The sequence below is a fragment of the Rhamphochromis sp. 'chilingali' genome (genome assembly GCF_963969265.1).
Source record: "Rhamphochromis sp. 'chilingali' genome assembly, chromosome: 21".
NCBI lineage: Eukaryota > Metazoa > Chordata > Actinopteri > Cichliformes > Cichlidae > Rhamphochromis > Rhamphochromis sp. 'chilingali'.
The window spans coordinates 11702908-11718101 of NC_137949.1; the positions used below are offsets into that span (position 1 = coordinate 11702908).

Sequence of the window (15194 nt, forward strand, 5' to 3'; positions counted from 1 at the left end):
TGGCTTTAACACCAGGCTCCTGGGGTGACACGAAGGCAGCTCTTTCAGACCTCTTCATGAGTTGTCAGCCCCCTCTATGCTCCTCTGTAAACACTACAAATTAGCCATCTGCATATGGATGGGCCCTTAGTCCATACAGGAAGCAGACAACTGCCTGCAAGAAGGCTGAAGATATCGACTCTCTAACAAATAACCCCCCGGCCCCCCAACGCCAGCTTTTAATTTCTCATGTATGCAAAACAAAGCGTGCACAGTCAGTGTTTTAGATATGCTGGTAACGATTTCTTGCTCGAGAGAAAGATTTTGTTGTACGGAGCCTTGGAGCGTGAAGATAATGAAAGCGCTCGGCTGGCCGGTTGCTTGTGATGGGTTCGGGTCAGCAGTCAGAGGTAATCCCAAACTTGAATTTCCCCATCAGCCTGGAATACAGATAAGACTGCAGCAGATCTGAACCTCACTCTGACTGACTGAGTGATTGATGGAAAAAGGAAATGGACCACTCAGATTCAGAGATGTGTTTTCTCGAGAGGTCTCCCAGCAACAACTGCAGTGCTGCAGGTTTGAACATCATTCACAAATCAACGCGAGATTAAAATAGTTGATGAATTCATTTAACTGTCACGGAAAGGACGATACCAGAGGTCTGTCCCCTGTGAGACGCTGAGGGCACTTAGGATTAAAAAGACCATTACTGATACGCAACTTTTTAATCACGAGGCCAGGTTTGCCCTCTTGTCCACACTGACAGGGATCTGACAGCATGGCGGCCGCGTGTGAACAGCAAGCTCTTGCACGGGCTTGATTGTAGTGATATTTAGACACAGTGCTTCCCATGGGAGCCTGGCACTTTAATTAACATAGCACCAGTGGCTCTCCTCCTGTTCTAATTGCCTTCAGTCTGTGATTAAATGTGTATTGACTCTGCAGTTGGTCCACTAATGAATAACAATGTGCTGATTTGGTGATATTAAATCTTCTGGCTCTAATACACAACCCATCCACGTTTTGTAGAAAGTTCAGAAGGCACAAGGAGTCGTGGCATCTGATCAGAGTGTGGGTATATATCCCCCCCCTCCCCCCTCAAAATAAGTATTTTAGCCTTTAACCTGCAGCTTTATATCCAGCAACCCTGTAAAGCCTGAGCAATTAAATAATTGCCAAAAAATGCAAATTTATTTTGAAAATTAAGTTTTTATTGAACCTTCTGACAAATTCAATATCTATTTGCATATATGAGTTTTAATTTATATTATATTTTTGTTCATCTGGCACTTTTTGTTTGTCAGTTTATTACTTAAAATAATTTGATCAATTTATTTTGGTTGGGGAAAAATAAAATATCACACTGATGATGTAGAAGTCTGAAAAGCTCTGAAAAGACATACTTGGTGTTACAGGGTTCAGCCTGTACTTCTTTCAGTTGAGATTAAATTGGGTTCATTTAAATAACATAATTTAAGCCCACGTGTGTCTCAGTCTTATATGACCCACTAAGTGTGCGGCTATAAGAACTAAAAACACTTAATACAGCAGTAAGTTTGTATTATTTTGCTGCTCTCACAACCTGAAAACCAAATATAATCTAGAAGGTTTTTGCAAATCATGTATTAATTACAAATAAAGCAGCTTTTTTTCTCGGTCAAATTAATTTCCAGACCTGTCAAAAGAATAAACTGCAGCAACATTAACACTCAAAATTCTATTTCAGTGCATTGGATCCTTCCATCTCTCAGGATTTCATTTTCCTCATTCTACTCCTGTGGTCCAATAGATAAACTGTCACCTTGTTTGACAGATGAAGGCCAGAGGTAAACATAGGTTCTTTTTTTAACATGACAAGAGGAAAGTATTGCATCTACAATGCCTTGGATACAGTCAACATAAAACATATCGAATGGCATTCCTCACTGCATTCCTCTCAATATCAAAAGGTGCGTGTTTGAGGACAGCCTTGCTGCGTTTACGCCTGTGTTTGCGCCCTGACCCACTGGGGCCAGTGCAATAACTTTGGACTGCCTCCCACTGCATCTCGTTGCAATGACCACTCTCAGTTTTTATTTAGCTAGGTTGTGTGCCTTCCCAGTCCGGCCGCTTTTCAGATTCATTTCCAGGTAAACACAGTGTGGCCAGCCACAAACCTGCAGCCAACAGGCGTTGTCACAGCTGTGGCAGATAATGGCAGGTCCAAACTCCAGCCCGGCTCTGGAATGTTTACTGTCACCACAGGCAAGTTGGCTGCAAACATTTTTTTTCCAGCACTTTCCAAGAGGAAGACTCTCTTGTTATTAATTTTATTTTGATGAATCACATGCTTAACCCTTTGCCCTGTGCCGTTTTGTGTGGCTCGGTGTACTCAGGAGGGTAGAAAGGCACAAAAAGGTGCATTCTTCAGCAGAGCTTTTAATTTCAGTTGAGAAAGAAATCCTTACTTTGAAAGCCGAAACCTAAAGCTAGCACATAACTGCCAACAGCTCCTGGGTGTTTGAAGGAATGTTCCACCTTCCTCTCACCGAGCAGAGATCTATCCGTTTCCATCCCCCTGCCCTGCACCCAAGAAAACTTCCTGGTGTCATTTTGGGGCCACGTGTGTGCTTTGCTTTCACCTCTTTAACTCAGTCATTACTATTTTCACCACTTAGTGGATTCCCTTATCATAACGAGTAAATGAATAACACCCAAATGTGTGAAATGTAACACCCATCATTCTAAAGGCTAATTAATCAAGAGTGTGGCAAATCTAACTGGAGGAGAAAGAGGGCTACACTGCTGCTTCAGGTGCCTCAAGTAAATTTTCACTGGAAATATATAAATTTTATAACAACACACTGAGCTGTGTTCTGACTCAATCTCATGAGTACAAGTCAATGCAGTCCTGGCCTCATTTTCAGTGCACGCCGGATTGTGAAAGCTTCAGCTGGGAACAGAAAAACTGCCAAGAAACGCGGCAGCGGTTTGTACATATTGCAGCAATGACCGTCAGGTCATTAGATTCCCTGCTCAGTGTGTTGAAGTGAACTATTAAAGTGCATATTTAAAGCTGGTGTCAATGGAATAAACCAGAGGTTAAACTGAAGGGAACACACTGCCTGTATTTGACCCAAAGGTTTACATGGTCTGAACCTCAATCATAAGCAAAATGCATTACAGTATTACTTTAATTTGAGTGTGAAACAACACAAAGACTCTGAAATCTTTGGATAAAGATTTTCATTTTATATTGCGGCTTTTTTTTAGTCCCGTTTTACATAATTACGCTAGAAGAATGGATACTTGGCATATTTTTTATTCACTAACAGACCAGCTTACAAGTATATACATGCACGTGTAATTAACCTTCTGAATTTAAGCCGAGTGTAACGCAACGCAAGATTTTCAGTCTTTGGTGATTCAATCATCTTTTCTGTACCAACCATAAAGAGGCAGTGATTAACTACTCTGGCTTTTAAAATTCAAATTAAAGCTACCACGGGAGGAACTTGTTCTGATTCTCTGGAACATTTAAACTTTGTTTCGGAGCTCACATTTCTGAAATTCTCCACATTTTGTCACTACTTTGCTGACACTTTTTCTTTACTTGTTTTTTGTGTGTGTTCTGTTTCTAAAAACTGAAGTCAGCCACCATATATTAAATTTACCGTGTGATTTCTTTGGCTACCTCATTCCACTGACACAGTCAGAGTGGGTCATAAATAAAAATGTTGCAGTTGTACAGCGTGTGAGATAGAGTCAGAGTGATATGTAGTGTCTGCTATGGAGAGGAGGTAACATTTTTTTTGTGAAAAGGCCAGTTATTGTTCTGGGGTGAGGATGCAAACACTACACCAAAGAATAATGAAGAAAAACAAAATACACTGAATAGAAAATACATCTGCATAAAGCCCTGCACGAGTTTTTTGTTTTTCCAAAATGTGACCTTCACTCATGTCAGAGGACTCTGGAAAGTTGATGATTAACCATGGATTTAGCTTCACGTCTCGTTCAGGAACATAATGTTACACAGGTCAAGGACCCTTTTAAAACGCTCACGGTTTTTTGTTTCTGTAATTTTATAATAAGCACTTCATGAAATAATATTTTTGACTCATATATAATGGATTTAGCGGTACCAGAACCAATCCAGGTCCTTTTTAAATCCGTTTTCATACTTTTTTAAAGAAAATATGCAACATTTTTCACATTCAGCGTCACCACATCGTTGCGTAACACACACAAACATACCTGCTGGCCATGCAAGCATTCACGATCAGATTTTTTAGCACATTTATGCAACAGAAATGCGTCAGAATATTTGTAAAACTCTTTAAAAATTATATTTTAACATCTACGAAAAATGTCTTCTCTGAAATCCAGTTACTCCATAATGAGCTCACACCGAAAATATTCAACGCGCCTAATCTTCCGCCCTCAACACTTTATAAAGGCCCTATTATATACAAATATTACATGGCTGTTTGTTTGAAGCGTTTTGTGATTTTGCAGCGACTGTCCCTTTCAAAAATAACATTTCACAAAACTTATTGTTGTTAACTCAGTCGAGCCGGGAGAGCGCAGATTTGACCATCTCCAGCTTTCTCCATTTCCACCTCTCCGCCGGTGCAATCCCAAATCCTCAAACACACAGAGCTTTTTCTCATGATCTCATTTCCAAGTTAAGCAGACTGTGTTAGTCCCTCGTCAACACGACAGGTTTACTCGCCTTTACTAATGGGGCTCTATACTGATAGTTATGCTCTTGCGTAAATATGCAGTCAAATAGATGTACAACTACTGACACGTGGCTGGCATCGCTCTGCAGCCTCACCTTGATGTTTGTGTCATACAAATACTGTACGGGTTGCGAAAATGAGAGGCCCTCAACACACAGGCCTGCACGTCTGATGAAAAACAGGAGTTTCGTGCTTTAAAGGTCCCCCAACAAGCAAAATCAAAAAAGCTGTCTGCCTATACACCCACGCGCACTCTCAAACGACCTATTTAAATAAAAGAATGTGGGCTGTAACGTCATCACTTCCGTGTTTTTCTTGATTTCGGTTATTTTTCATCTCTTCTTTTGAGTCAACCTAAAGAAAAAACACGCAGCTTTCTTTTTTAACGGGCGTTTGAGTTCAAAGGATGACTTTACGTGCCACAGACAGTAGAGCCAGTCGGAGGTGGCATCCGAGAGAGGGCGCTCTGAAGCTGTGCCTGGCGTATTCGACACTAATTAAAACATTTAGAAACAGTAATTCGGTCTCCCAGGTTAAGAAATCAGGTTAAACTGTGCCTTTGTGCAAATATCACCTACATTAGTTGGGAAAGAGGTAAGGACTTTAGTACTGACAAAATGTAAACTTTAGCTTGTAGGAAGTTTTGATATTGTTTAAAATGACCAATTATATCAAACATGCTGCGGTCATTTACACGGATCTCGCTGCTTTTTCTGTGGACTAAGCAAAGCTGAAAGAGAAATCCTCTTCAGGTGAACATCAGAAAGGTTTAAAACTGTGTCTTATCATTTATGTAAGCCATAAACACGTGTTCTTGGATTTATATAGCAACAGAGCTATGGCAGAATAATATTTAATCCTGTATCAGTTAATGGTTTAATCTGCCTTAAATCTCTGTAGAGATTTTTGCTGAAACGAGATTTTACTTCATTTCTAAACGTTTTCGTGTTCTTTGGTGTTCTCGGTGTAAAATAGTCAAAATTTATATGTAGGCTTAGGCAATAAATTCCTTGAATGCAACGCAATAAAATGGATTATGATTTGAGCTCAGCTGAAGTGGAATAAGCACTTTGGAGTATGTGCGTAATGAAAAGCGCACCAAGGAAGAGCGCCAAACATTCCTTTTATAGTTCTCCCCCCCCTTTTTCTGCCCCAACCAAAATAAAATAAGATTAGTTTATAATGAAGCTTTTCATATGAAACTGTTCTTTTCAGTTAGCGCAGGTGTACAATTGGGGTGGGGGGATGCTCGAGGAGTCTCACGCCTAGGTGCGAGGAGATTATTCAAATAGGGCCCAAGGCGTAGAAGTAGGGATTGGAGGCTTGCCTAGAGCACAGAGCTATATCACAGCGTTAACAAGCAGCACGGAGCGTCATTTGAACTCCAGTCACTGACAGACGCATTTCACGGCTGGCTCCATAAGACACACATGCTCCAGTCTTCGACGAAGGGACAGACCGACGACCTAAATACACTCAGTGGTCCCCAGTTACCTGCTATTAGAGAGACTTTCGGCTTTCCCTCTGCTGGGAGACGCTTTGTAAAAGTCCTCCATGATGCTTGGAGCAGTTAAAATGGAAGGACACGAACACACCGACTGGAGCACCTACTACGGAGAGCCCGAGGTGGGTACCTTAAATATATATTTTTTTCTGTCTAAAGCCGATCCCATTTTATACAACTCAATATTAGCCCTGAGATAATATTAACTTTGTGATCAAATATTGACTTGAGGCGCCTCCAAATCCTCCCCCATCTCCACGCAGCGCACTATCCTAACAAAGTTGCTTGACATGTAGGGGAAGAAACTTTTCGCTCGGATTATAATTTCATAAGTCTCTACGTGTTTCTACTAAATCGGGTTATTGTTGGTCAGGTTTCCACCCAATAAACACGGGTGCTGTTTGATTTCGGGGAGATTTTTCAGTGGACACACGCACACCGAGTAGTATTTTCATCTAGGCTGCACATTTTAAGAGGAATAGTCACCTCAATTTTATTTATTTATTTATTTATTTATGTTTTGTTGTAATACTGGCGTTAAATATATTGTTAAATATACACACCCCTGTTTTTCATTTTTAGGAAATACTTCGCGCGAGAGCAAACGCCTACAATGCCACTTCACACTTACGAAACCGGGAAGCTTTAAAATATAAAGTATTATTTATGGAGATGAATAAGGCGATTTTTATCAGGCTCAAATAATAACGATTCGCCGTGTTTAGAAATCACTGTGCCGCTTTATTCCTCGCTGCAATGCCAGATGAAACTCACGAATGCCTCTTTCCCTCACTGACAGTGTTACACCTCGGTTGGCAACATGAACGCGGGCCTGGGAATGAACTCTATGAATACCTACATGAGCATGTCCGGCATGAGCACCACTGCCAACATGACGGCCAACTCCATGAATATGTCATACGTCAACACGGGCATGAGCCCCTCCATGACCGGCATGTCACCTGGAACCGGCGCCATGAACGGCATGGGCGCAGGGATGACGGCAATGAGCGCAGCCCTGAGCCCCAGCATGAGTCCCATGACCGCACAGCCCGCGTCTATGAACGCCCTCACGTCGTACTCAAACATGAACGCCATGAGCCCGATATACGGACAGTCTAACATCAACAGGTCCAGAGACCCTAAGACCTACCGCAGGAGCTACACGCACGCCAAACCCCCGTACTCCTACATTTCTCTTATCACCATGGCCATCCAGCAGTCCCCGAGCAAGATGCTGACACTAGCCGAGATCTACCAGTGGATAATGGACCTCTTCCCGTTTTACCGACAGAACCAGCAGCGCTGGCAGAACTCCATTCGCCACTCTTTGTCTTTCAATGACTGTTTCGTCAAAGTGCCCAGGTCGCCGGATAAACCGGGGAAAGGCTCGTTTTGGACTCTGCACCCGGACTCCGGGAACATGTTCGAGAACGGCTGCTACCTGAGGAGGCAGAAACGCTTTAAGTGCGACAAGAAGATGAAGGAACCGGGCCGCAAGTCAGGGGACGGCGGCTCCTCCAACAGCAGCTCGGAGAGCTGCAACGGCAACGAGTCCCCGCTCTCCAACTCCTCCTCCAGCGACCACAAAAGGTCCCTGTCGGACATGAAGACGAGCCAGGCCCTGAGCCCGGAGCACACCGCTGCTAGCCCGGTGACGCAGGGGCAGCACCTCATGTCTCAGCATCACTCGGTTCTTGCGCACGAAGCCCACCTGAAGCCGGAGCACCACTACTCCTTCAACCACCCTTTCTCCATAAATAACCTCATGTCCTCGGAGCAGCAGCATCACAAAATGGACTTAAAGACTTACGAGCAGGTGATGCATTACTCCGGCTATGGCTCCCCCATGGCGGGACCTCTTTCCATGGGCTCCATGGCGGGGAAAGCCGGTCTGGATTCTTCATCCATACCTGACACAACTTACTACCAAGGTGTCTATTCCAGACCAATTATGAACTCCTCATAAACTCTTTTATTCCCTCATGTAATGTGGACTTTCTTCCCATTCACTTTGTACATTTGTAAAAGAAAAAGTATAGACTTTGTGTACAATATGTATTTCAGATATTTTTGACGTTTCCCACAGTTTTAGTTGTCGAGTTTGTTAGTAGCCTAATTATTTTGAGAGGATGCTGATATTAATGATTAAAAACACTGATAATGTGACGGAAATCTGCTCAGAAGTTGGTTTCAGGACTGGACCCAAAGACAACCAACAACAACTTGCTGTAAAATAGCCTGCGTCCGCATAACTGGACTCGTAAATGACTCGAAATGCCTCGCTGGATTTGTTCAATCATTTGTGTAATTCCTATTTATGGCTTGTATATGTGTATTCTTGTAGTGACAAGAACAGAATCTATATTAAAGTGTTATTGGTTTTGTTTTCTGAATGTCACGGTGTTGGGCCATTTATTATTACTATCATTCTTACTATTATTATTATTATTATTATTACTATTATTATTATAGGAAAAATTAGATTTTATCCAAAAAACGAACTTCAAACGGAGAATTTGCAGGAGAAAGATACAATTTGAGGCGGCATTAATTTAGTCCAATTTTGGTTTATATTATCATAACAAAAACGAATCCATTCATCCATCTTTGGGATCATAAAATACGTTTCTCACGATGTATTTATTTATTTAATTCAAATTCTGGAATTTATTCTTACCCACGTAAGGCTCACAGTCAGCTTGGATTAATAGCTTTGCTGGATAAAACCGGGAACAATGCTCCCAATTTGTCATTCAGGAAATGTAAACAACACACATATATGCTCATTAATCCCAACCACAAATTCAAATATTTATATGAAAAAAGGAGATGTAGCCAGTGCGCCACATTCTATAATATTTTTAAACTAAAGTGAGGTAAAAGGAGGTTTGAAAGAAAAAAAGCGGCAGGATAATTTAAAAATATATATATTAAAATGTTTTTTTAATTAATTAATTTTTTTTTTTTAGCAAAATTGACCCCACACAGTCGATCCAAAGGCAGAAATGCACACGTTCCCATTTAATCTCGCAATCTTCAGCTGCAGTTGGTGAGATTATATGCAGCCTACATGCATGCATTATGCCAGCTATTAAATTCCCACACATACACATACTCTCTCTCTCACACACATACACTGGCGCGCGCGCACGCACGCGCACAGTGCAAAGTTTGGATCACTGAATAAGATTAGTGTCATTGTCACATAAAACAGCCTCCCGTGGCGCAGCAGAATAGTTGCAAAAGGGGCCTGATTTGGGAACAGAGCCGGCTCAATGCGATGCTCTAACTTTTCTCCCCACAATCTGGGGGACCATTGTCTTCTGCCTATTTTTAAAGTAGTGGGACCCTCCCCACTTGTTAGATAAGATAGGCTAGTTGTCATCCAAATGACTCCAAGTCCCCTCCTGAGCTCAAATCCAAGGCCAGGGAGTTTGGGAGCATTTCTGCTCCTCTTATAACCAAATGACACCCCTTCGACTTCTGAACACGTAGGGCCTAAAGTGTGCGTTTATTCTCCAGGCCCTCTTTACAGATCGTACTTTAAACAGCGTGATCTGCGAATAAACAAAGCCAGTAAACAATAGAGTGTAGGCTATGCTCACATATAGGAAGAGTACACACACAAACCAAATTGCACAAGTGTAAACTTTGAATAGGACGCCGCAGCTCTGTAAATTTACACAGACATTAAATTTCGTTCTATTCATTTTAGACATATAATGCTAAGCTGATTTTTTTATAGCACACTGATCGATATCTCTGTAAAATAATCATTTTTTTTAAACTAGCGGGGCAGTGAAATCTTTGCTTTGTGCTAAAGTCAACAGTGACAGAGTTTGAGCTCAAATAAATGCCGTGATGTCTGGAGCCCTTTGCAGAAGGCAGAAGGCGAGCTTCTACAATGGGCTCCTGTGTGGCCTGCCAACAACAAGCAGCGGCTATTTTGCGCAGGTATGAAGCTTTTATTTTTATAAATCTGTCTTCTTACATCGTTTTTTTTCCTTTTACTTGGAGGGATAGACGGTTTGACAGCCGTTCCCGGGGGTGCATGGGGTGGAGGGGGCAGAGGCTGATTTCCTAAATTCAGTCGAAACGAGACGTATTTGATTTCACGACAGGGTGGTGCAAAGCTGAGAGGATATGCAGGTTGTGTGATTGCTGCAAGTTTCCCTGTCTCTGAGTTGCATGTTGGAGAGACCTTAGCGCACTGCAAAAAACTGCCACGGACACACTAGGTTGGCTTTACTCTTTCAACTGCGTAATTTTTGTTTTTAATTAAAAGTTTTCAGTTGATTAGATAATTTCTCTCGCCTCAATTGGTGGTTATTTCGCAAAAGTAAATCATCCAAATAGATGAACTCTGTCCACAATTGTAACTTGTAGCACATTAGAGAAAAGCGACTGTTTAAACTGGAGGAAACACACGAAACCAGCGGAACTCTTTCCTTGTTCAGAGACATGTGAGACTGAGTGCAGATATTTTTTGCAGTGTGCGGCTGATTGGTATCAGTGTGGCTGCTCTTACGTCCTGAAAGCGAGCTTTCCTGCAACACTGACTCTACGGCTTTTATTATTTGGTACCGGTATGTAAATACACTGAATCGATTTTTATTTTCCAGCACCAGTTTTAATCAAAAGTAAAGTAATATATGAAAATAAAACGCGTTTAATAAAATATTTTAAGAAAATTAGGATAATACGTACTTTATCTTATTCCCCCCCCCTTTTTTTTTCCTGGATTCAAAAACCGGAAGTCTTAATTTTAAAGCTAGAATCTTTACCGTTTTATTAAACACAAACATGTAATAATAATAATAATAATAATAATAATAATAATAATAATAATAATAATAATAATAATAATAATAATAATAATAATAATAATAATGACGATGATGTTCAAGACACTGCATCCAAAATACTGATTCTTTAAAATCTGAAGTAGATGGAGAGCCCTTCAAATTGTTCCTCGGCCAATATATAACAGTTATATTCCAACGCTGCTCTCCTCCGACCCTCAGAAGGCGCGGTAACCCCAGTCAAGCCCCTCTCGCGCGCACTGAGCCGGGAATGGCCTTGTGGAGCTTTGCCGGTTCAAAGGTAACCAACCTCAATCTGTACCGGCACACAAAAGTGCGCCGGGGCTCATGCATCTCCTAACTTTATTCAGGTTTTTCCATCGGGGAGGATACCTCTGGAGCTCCTGGCCGCGCCATCATAGACGAGCACATCTGTTGTTATAGCAACTGAATAAAGGATGGCCCGGCCTGTTGATCCTTTTTTTTTTCTTAGCCCGCTAACCTGATTTCTCTGCTTTTTTTGTGAGCGTATTTGCATATTTCTTGATTAGGGCCTGAAAACAGGACCCCCTTTTTCTCAGAGGCACTCATCTCTGGCAGGCATTCTGACTCTCACTGCAGGTCGTCGATGGGAAATCATATATCTTTAAAAAAAATCAGCGTAGCGGGAAACAATAGACCAAATATCATTGTACTATAAAGTCTTCTGCTGTTTAATTCAGTCTTTTTTTTTGGGGGGGGGGGGGGGGGGGGGGGAGGATATATTTACTGCAACAATAGACGATTTACCTCCTTTTCTTTTTATCACTTTAAATAGCGTCTAATACCAGACCTCCAAAGTGAGACATTTTCCCTACAGCGACGTATTTTAATGCCTAGGCGAGTTTGGGCCTCTGTCTTCAATGAATGACTCAGAACCCTATAAGCCATATGCGCATCCACCCATGGGCGTCAACTGAATAGGCTATATCAGCCTGATGGGGCTCCATTTACACCATCGGTTTACGCATAAAAGAATTGAAATAATATCAACAAATTATTGGAATTATCGTATGAACACTGGCCTCGGAAGGGAAGAACAATAAGAAGTGTGTGCGCGTGTGTGTGAGAGTGGGTAGTTTTGTGATCAATCCTCCAATCGGCCTTCTAATACAGCCTCTTCGATTCTTGCCCAGTTCATCAGCCTGTGTCTGTAGGCTATATTAAATCTGGAGCAGTGTTCTTTCAAGAGTCAGATGTGTTATATACACAGAAAGGTGTCTGGCGCACCTATAGGCTCTCCATGCGCTGCAGCCCGCGGACTGGAACACCCAAGTAGATCCGTCTCCATGACGACGGCGGGACACCGGTCCAACAAGCTGTAATTCTGTCTCAGCCTTTTTCAGGGGAGGGACCGTCCACACTAGCCCGACTTAACTCCTCTTTCACCAGAAATACTCCTAATCCCATATCTTAGCAAGGCAAACTGCCGTCCCTCAGTATATTAAAGAGGCCACAAAGTCAAAACTTAAAGCCACCCATGGTTTCCCAGCAGGCGGCCCATCCCGGTGTGAGCGTCGCTGCCCCGTCCCGTCCCGTCCGGCCAGCCACTGTACGTGTCTTCAGTTTTCTCAGCGCCTATTTACAGAAAATTAATACTTGTAATCATAACTTTTTATTATGTGATTTCGACAAATTTGCGCAAATAAACCCAGAAGATTTAAATATTAATTCAACTTTAAATAAAAGAATAAATAAATAAATTGTAGAAAAAAAATTCTGTTATGTTGATAAATTAATAAACATTTTACGGCTTATTTTTTCCAGAGGCGGCACTGCGGTTCGGTTTGCGTTATTGTCATTTCTGAACGTCTGCTATTTTCTATCGTTGTTAAACATTTGATTTAACAGGAATTTAAAATGAGCTCATAACCAAAATATACATTTAGAGTGTCCGAAATTTGAAATATTAAAATGTATCGAAATCACATCTATCAGTTAACCAGCTAATTTGCAATTGAAAATGCATTCCTTCTGTTGCCGTTTCATAGGCTGCCCACACGTTTGTATTTAAAAGGATATTTGCACATAAATACGCACTTCTGCAAACATATTACGGATTTCTAGCACAAAAAGGTAGAAATGAAAACAGGATTACTGCAGGGAAGAATGATTTATTAATAAATTACATTTTAATTCCACATAAGTTTGCGTTGCAGCTGTTGAAAACATTGTTTTATTGTGTGTTTGGCTTTCTAAAATGACTTTTGAGCTTCGTTCTTTCCTGTGGAATATTTGTTTTTAATAAGACAAACTTGAAATATTAAAAAGTAAAATCATAAAATGAATCTCAGGCAGACCTTCAAGCAAGGAATTAACTATTTGGCTTTTATAAATAATTTTCCTATTAAAACAGTGCAGTTAAAGTAAATGGAGTTTCAATAATTGCAAATGTTCCTTATTTTTAAAAATATATATATCAGCAAAAAAAAAAATTGGCTTTTTAAAAATGTTTCTTTATGTAATTTGGGGGGTTGTGGATAATTCGTACAAACTGCATGAGACAGCAGGCAGAAACTATTTTATAGAAAAGCCTGTTTTTCTCCTCCTGACCTGGAATATAATAATATCATGAGGAATTTACAAGATGTGCATGTAAGTGAAACCTCAACTTTTATCATTTCTGACTAAAATTTGGCTTTAATTTTGCTCTGTCCCTTTTTAAAAAAATCTTTACGTATACAGATTATTTGATAAGGCAAAGCAGATTTATTCTATATTTACAAATCACTTTATTGTCATTTGTAATGCTGACATGTTTCATCTTAATTTTTTGCAAAGTCTCAGAGTTACAGACGCAGATATTATTTGGTGACTCTAGATGAACGCAGATTTGTTACAAAGATGATGAAGAGCTGGGTGTGTGAGAGCGAGCGAGAGGCAGAAAGAGAGAGGAAGGGATGGAGGCTGAGAATGCGGACGCTAACTGTGATGTGTCCGCACTTTCCTGACAAGACTGTGTGACATTCCAGCGCAGGACTCCATCATGTTCTCAGAGAGAAGGAGAGAGAGAGAGAGGGGTCCGTCAACAATGCCCATTGAGCACTGTGAGGCAGCAGCTGGTGGGACATGCAGTGACCTAAAGGCAATCTATTCAGTCCAGAACGGGGTGCCTCTCACTACCCTCCTGCTTTTATAAGGCTGGAAGTGGATGGATGGTCAGTGTTTATCCTTAAATAGTATCGCAGCACAGGTCTGTCATCATGAAAATGGAAGAGAAGCAGTCCGCACCTCACCAAACCAATCAAGTTCTCGTATGGGAACCGCTAAATATCAAGAGTGTGGAAGGTGATGTAAATTTCTGAAGAGGAGCTTTCCGTCTTATGTCGGTGGAATCGAGATAAAATTGAGATGACCATCAAAGCTTTTGTTTCTCTTGAGCGCTGACGTGAGGCTCAGCCCAGCAGCGGAGGGGAAGATTAGGTTTTCAAAGAGAAACAGAAAAAAGAAACAGCAACCCTCCACATAAGATAATAGAAGTGTGATCATCCAGGCAGAAAAAAATCATATTGGTTGGAGATTAGAGATGCTTACAATGTGAAGTTAGATATCAGTCAGGCTGACTGCTGATGTATTTGTGTACATGCACACAGTCGTGCTTTTAGCCCTTGTTGGTAATTCCTCAGACATTTCCCAGGAGATCTTTTAGCTCAAACCTTGTTGGCAAAGCCGCCATGGGCGATGTGTCGGTCAGCAGTGGTAAAGGGATGCTTGCTTGGCTGTGATTGATCTGGTGTGGAGTCTTTATTCCCCTTGAGACCATGCACCTCAATATTTTAGACCCAGCTCTTGCAGTGTTGATGGGAGGTATCGCATATAGTGCCATGTTACATCCCCTTTTCTGAACCACTTCCACACACTGTGGCATATTTAGCCATCGCACGGCCATAACATGGAAGCCAGGATGCTGCAATATCTCCTCACTTCCCCCTGAGCTCCAGTTCCAGGAAGTGAAGGCAGAGCTTTGCCAGCCAATCGCAACGAAGGACACCTAACTCATTAAAAGTTAATGAAACCTATAAACGTGGTGCGCCAGCGATTCATTTAAACCCCCAATCCAATCTCCTCTCCCAGCAAAGGCAAACAAGCCTGTGTGCCCCCAGCGCTGTCCTCGGAATAACAAACTATGGAATATTTTGT

At 41.5% G+C, this 15194-nt stretch overlaps 1 protein-coding gene across 1 annotated transcript; it reads left to right on the forward strand.

Annotated features, from left to right (window-relative positions):
* Positions 1–6026: 6026 nt before the first annotated feature.
* foxa2 (forkhead box A2) lies at positions 6027–8606 on the forward strand. The gene is made up of 2 exons (XM_080870311.1): positions 6027–6332; positions 7010–8606. The coding sequence occupies exons 1-2, from the start codon at positions 6261–6263 to the stop codon at positions 8177–8179; spliced, it is 1242 nt and encodes a 413-aa protein (XP_080726437.1). The 5' UTR covers positions 6027–6260; the 3' UTR covers positions 8180–8606.
* The last annotated feature ends 6588 nt before the right edge of the window (positions 8607–15194 follow it).

Coding starts and splice junctions, on each gene's coding strand:
- foxa2 (XM_080870311.1), top strand. CDS start 6,261: ATGATGCTTGGAGCAGTTAAAATGGAAGGACACGAACACACCGACTGG. Junction 6,333..7,009: donor CCTACTACGGAGAGCCCGAG/GTGGGTACCTTA, acceptor CCTCACTGACAG/TGTTACACCTCGGTTGGCAA.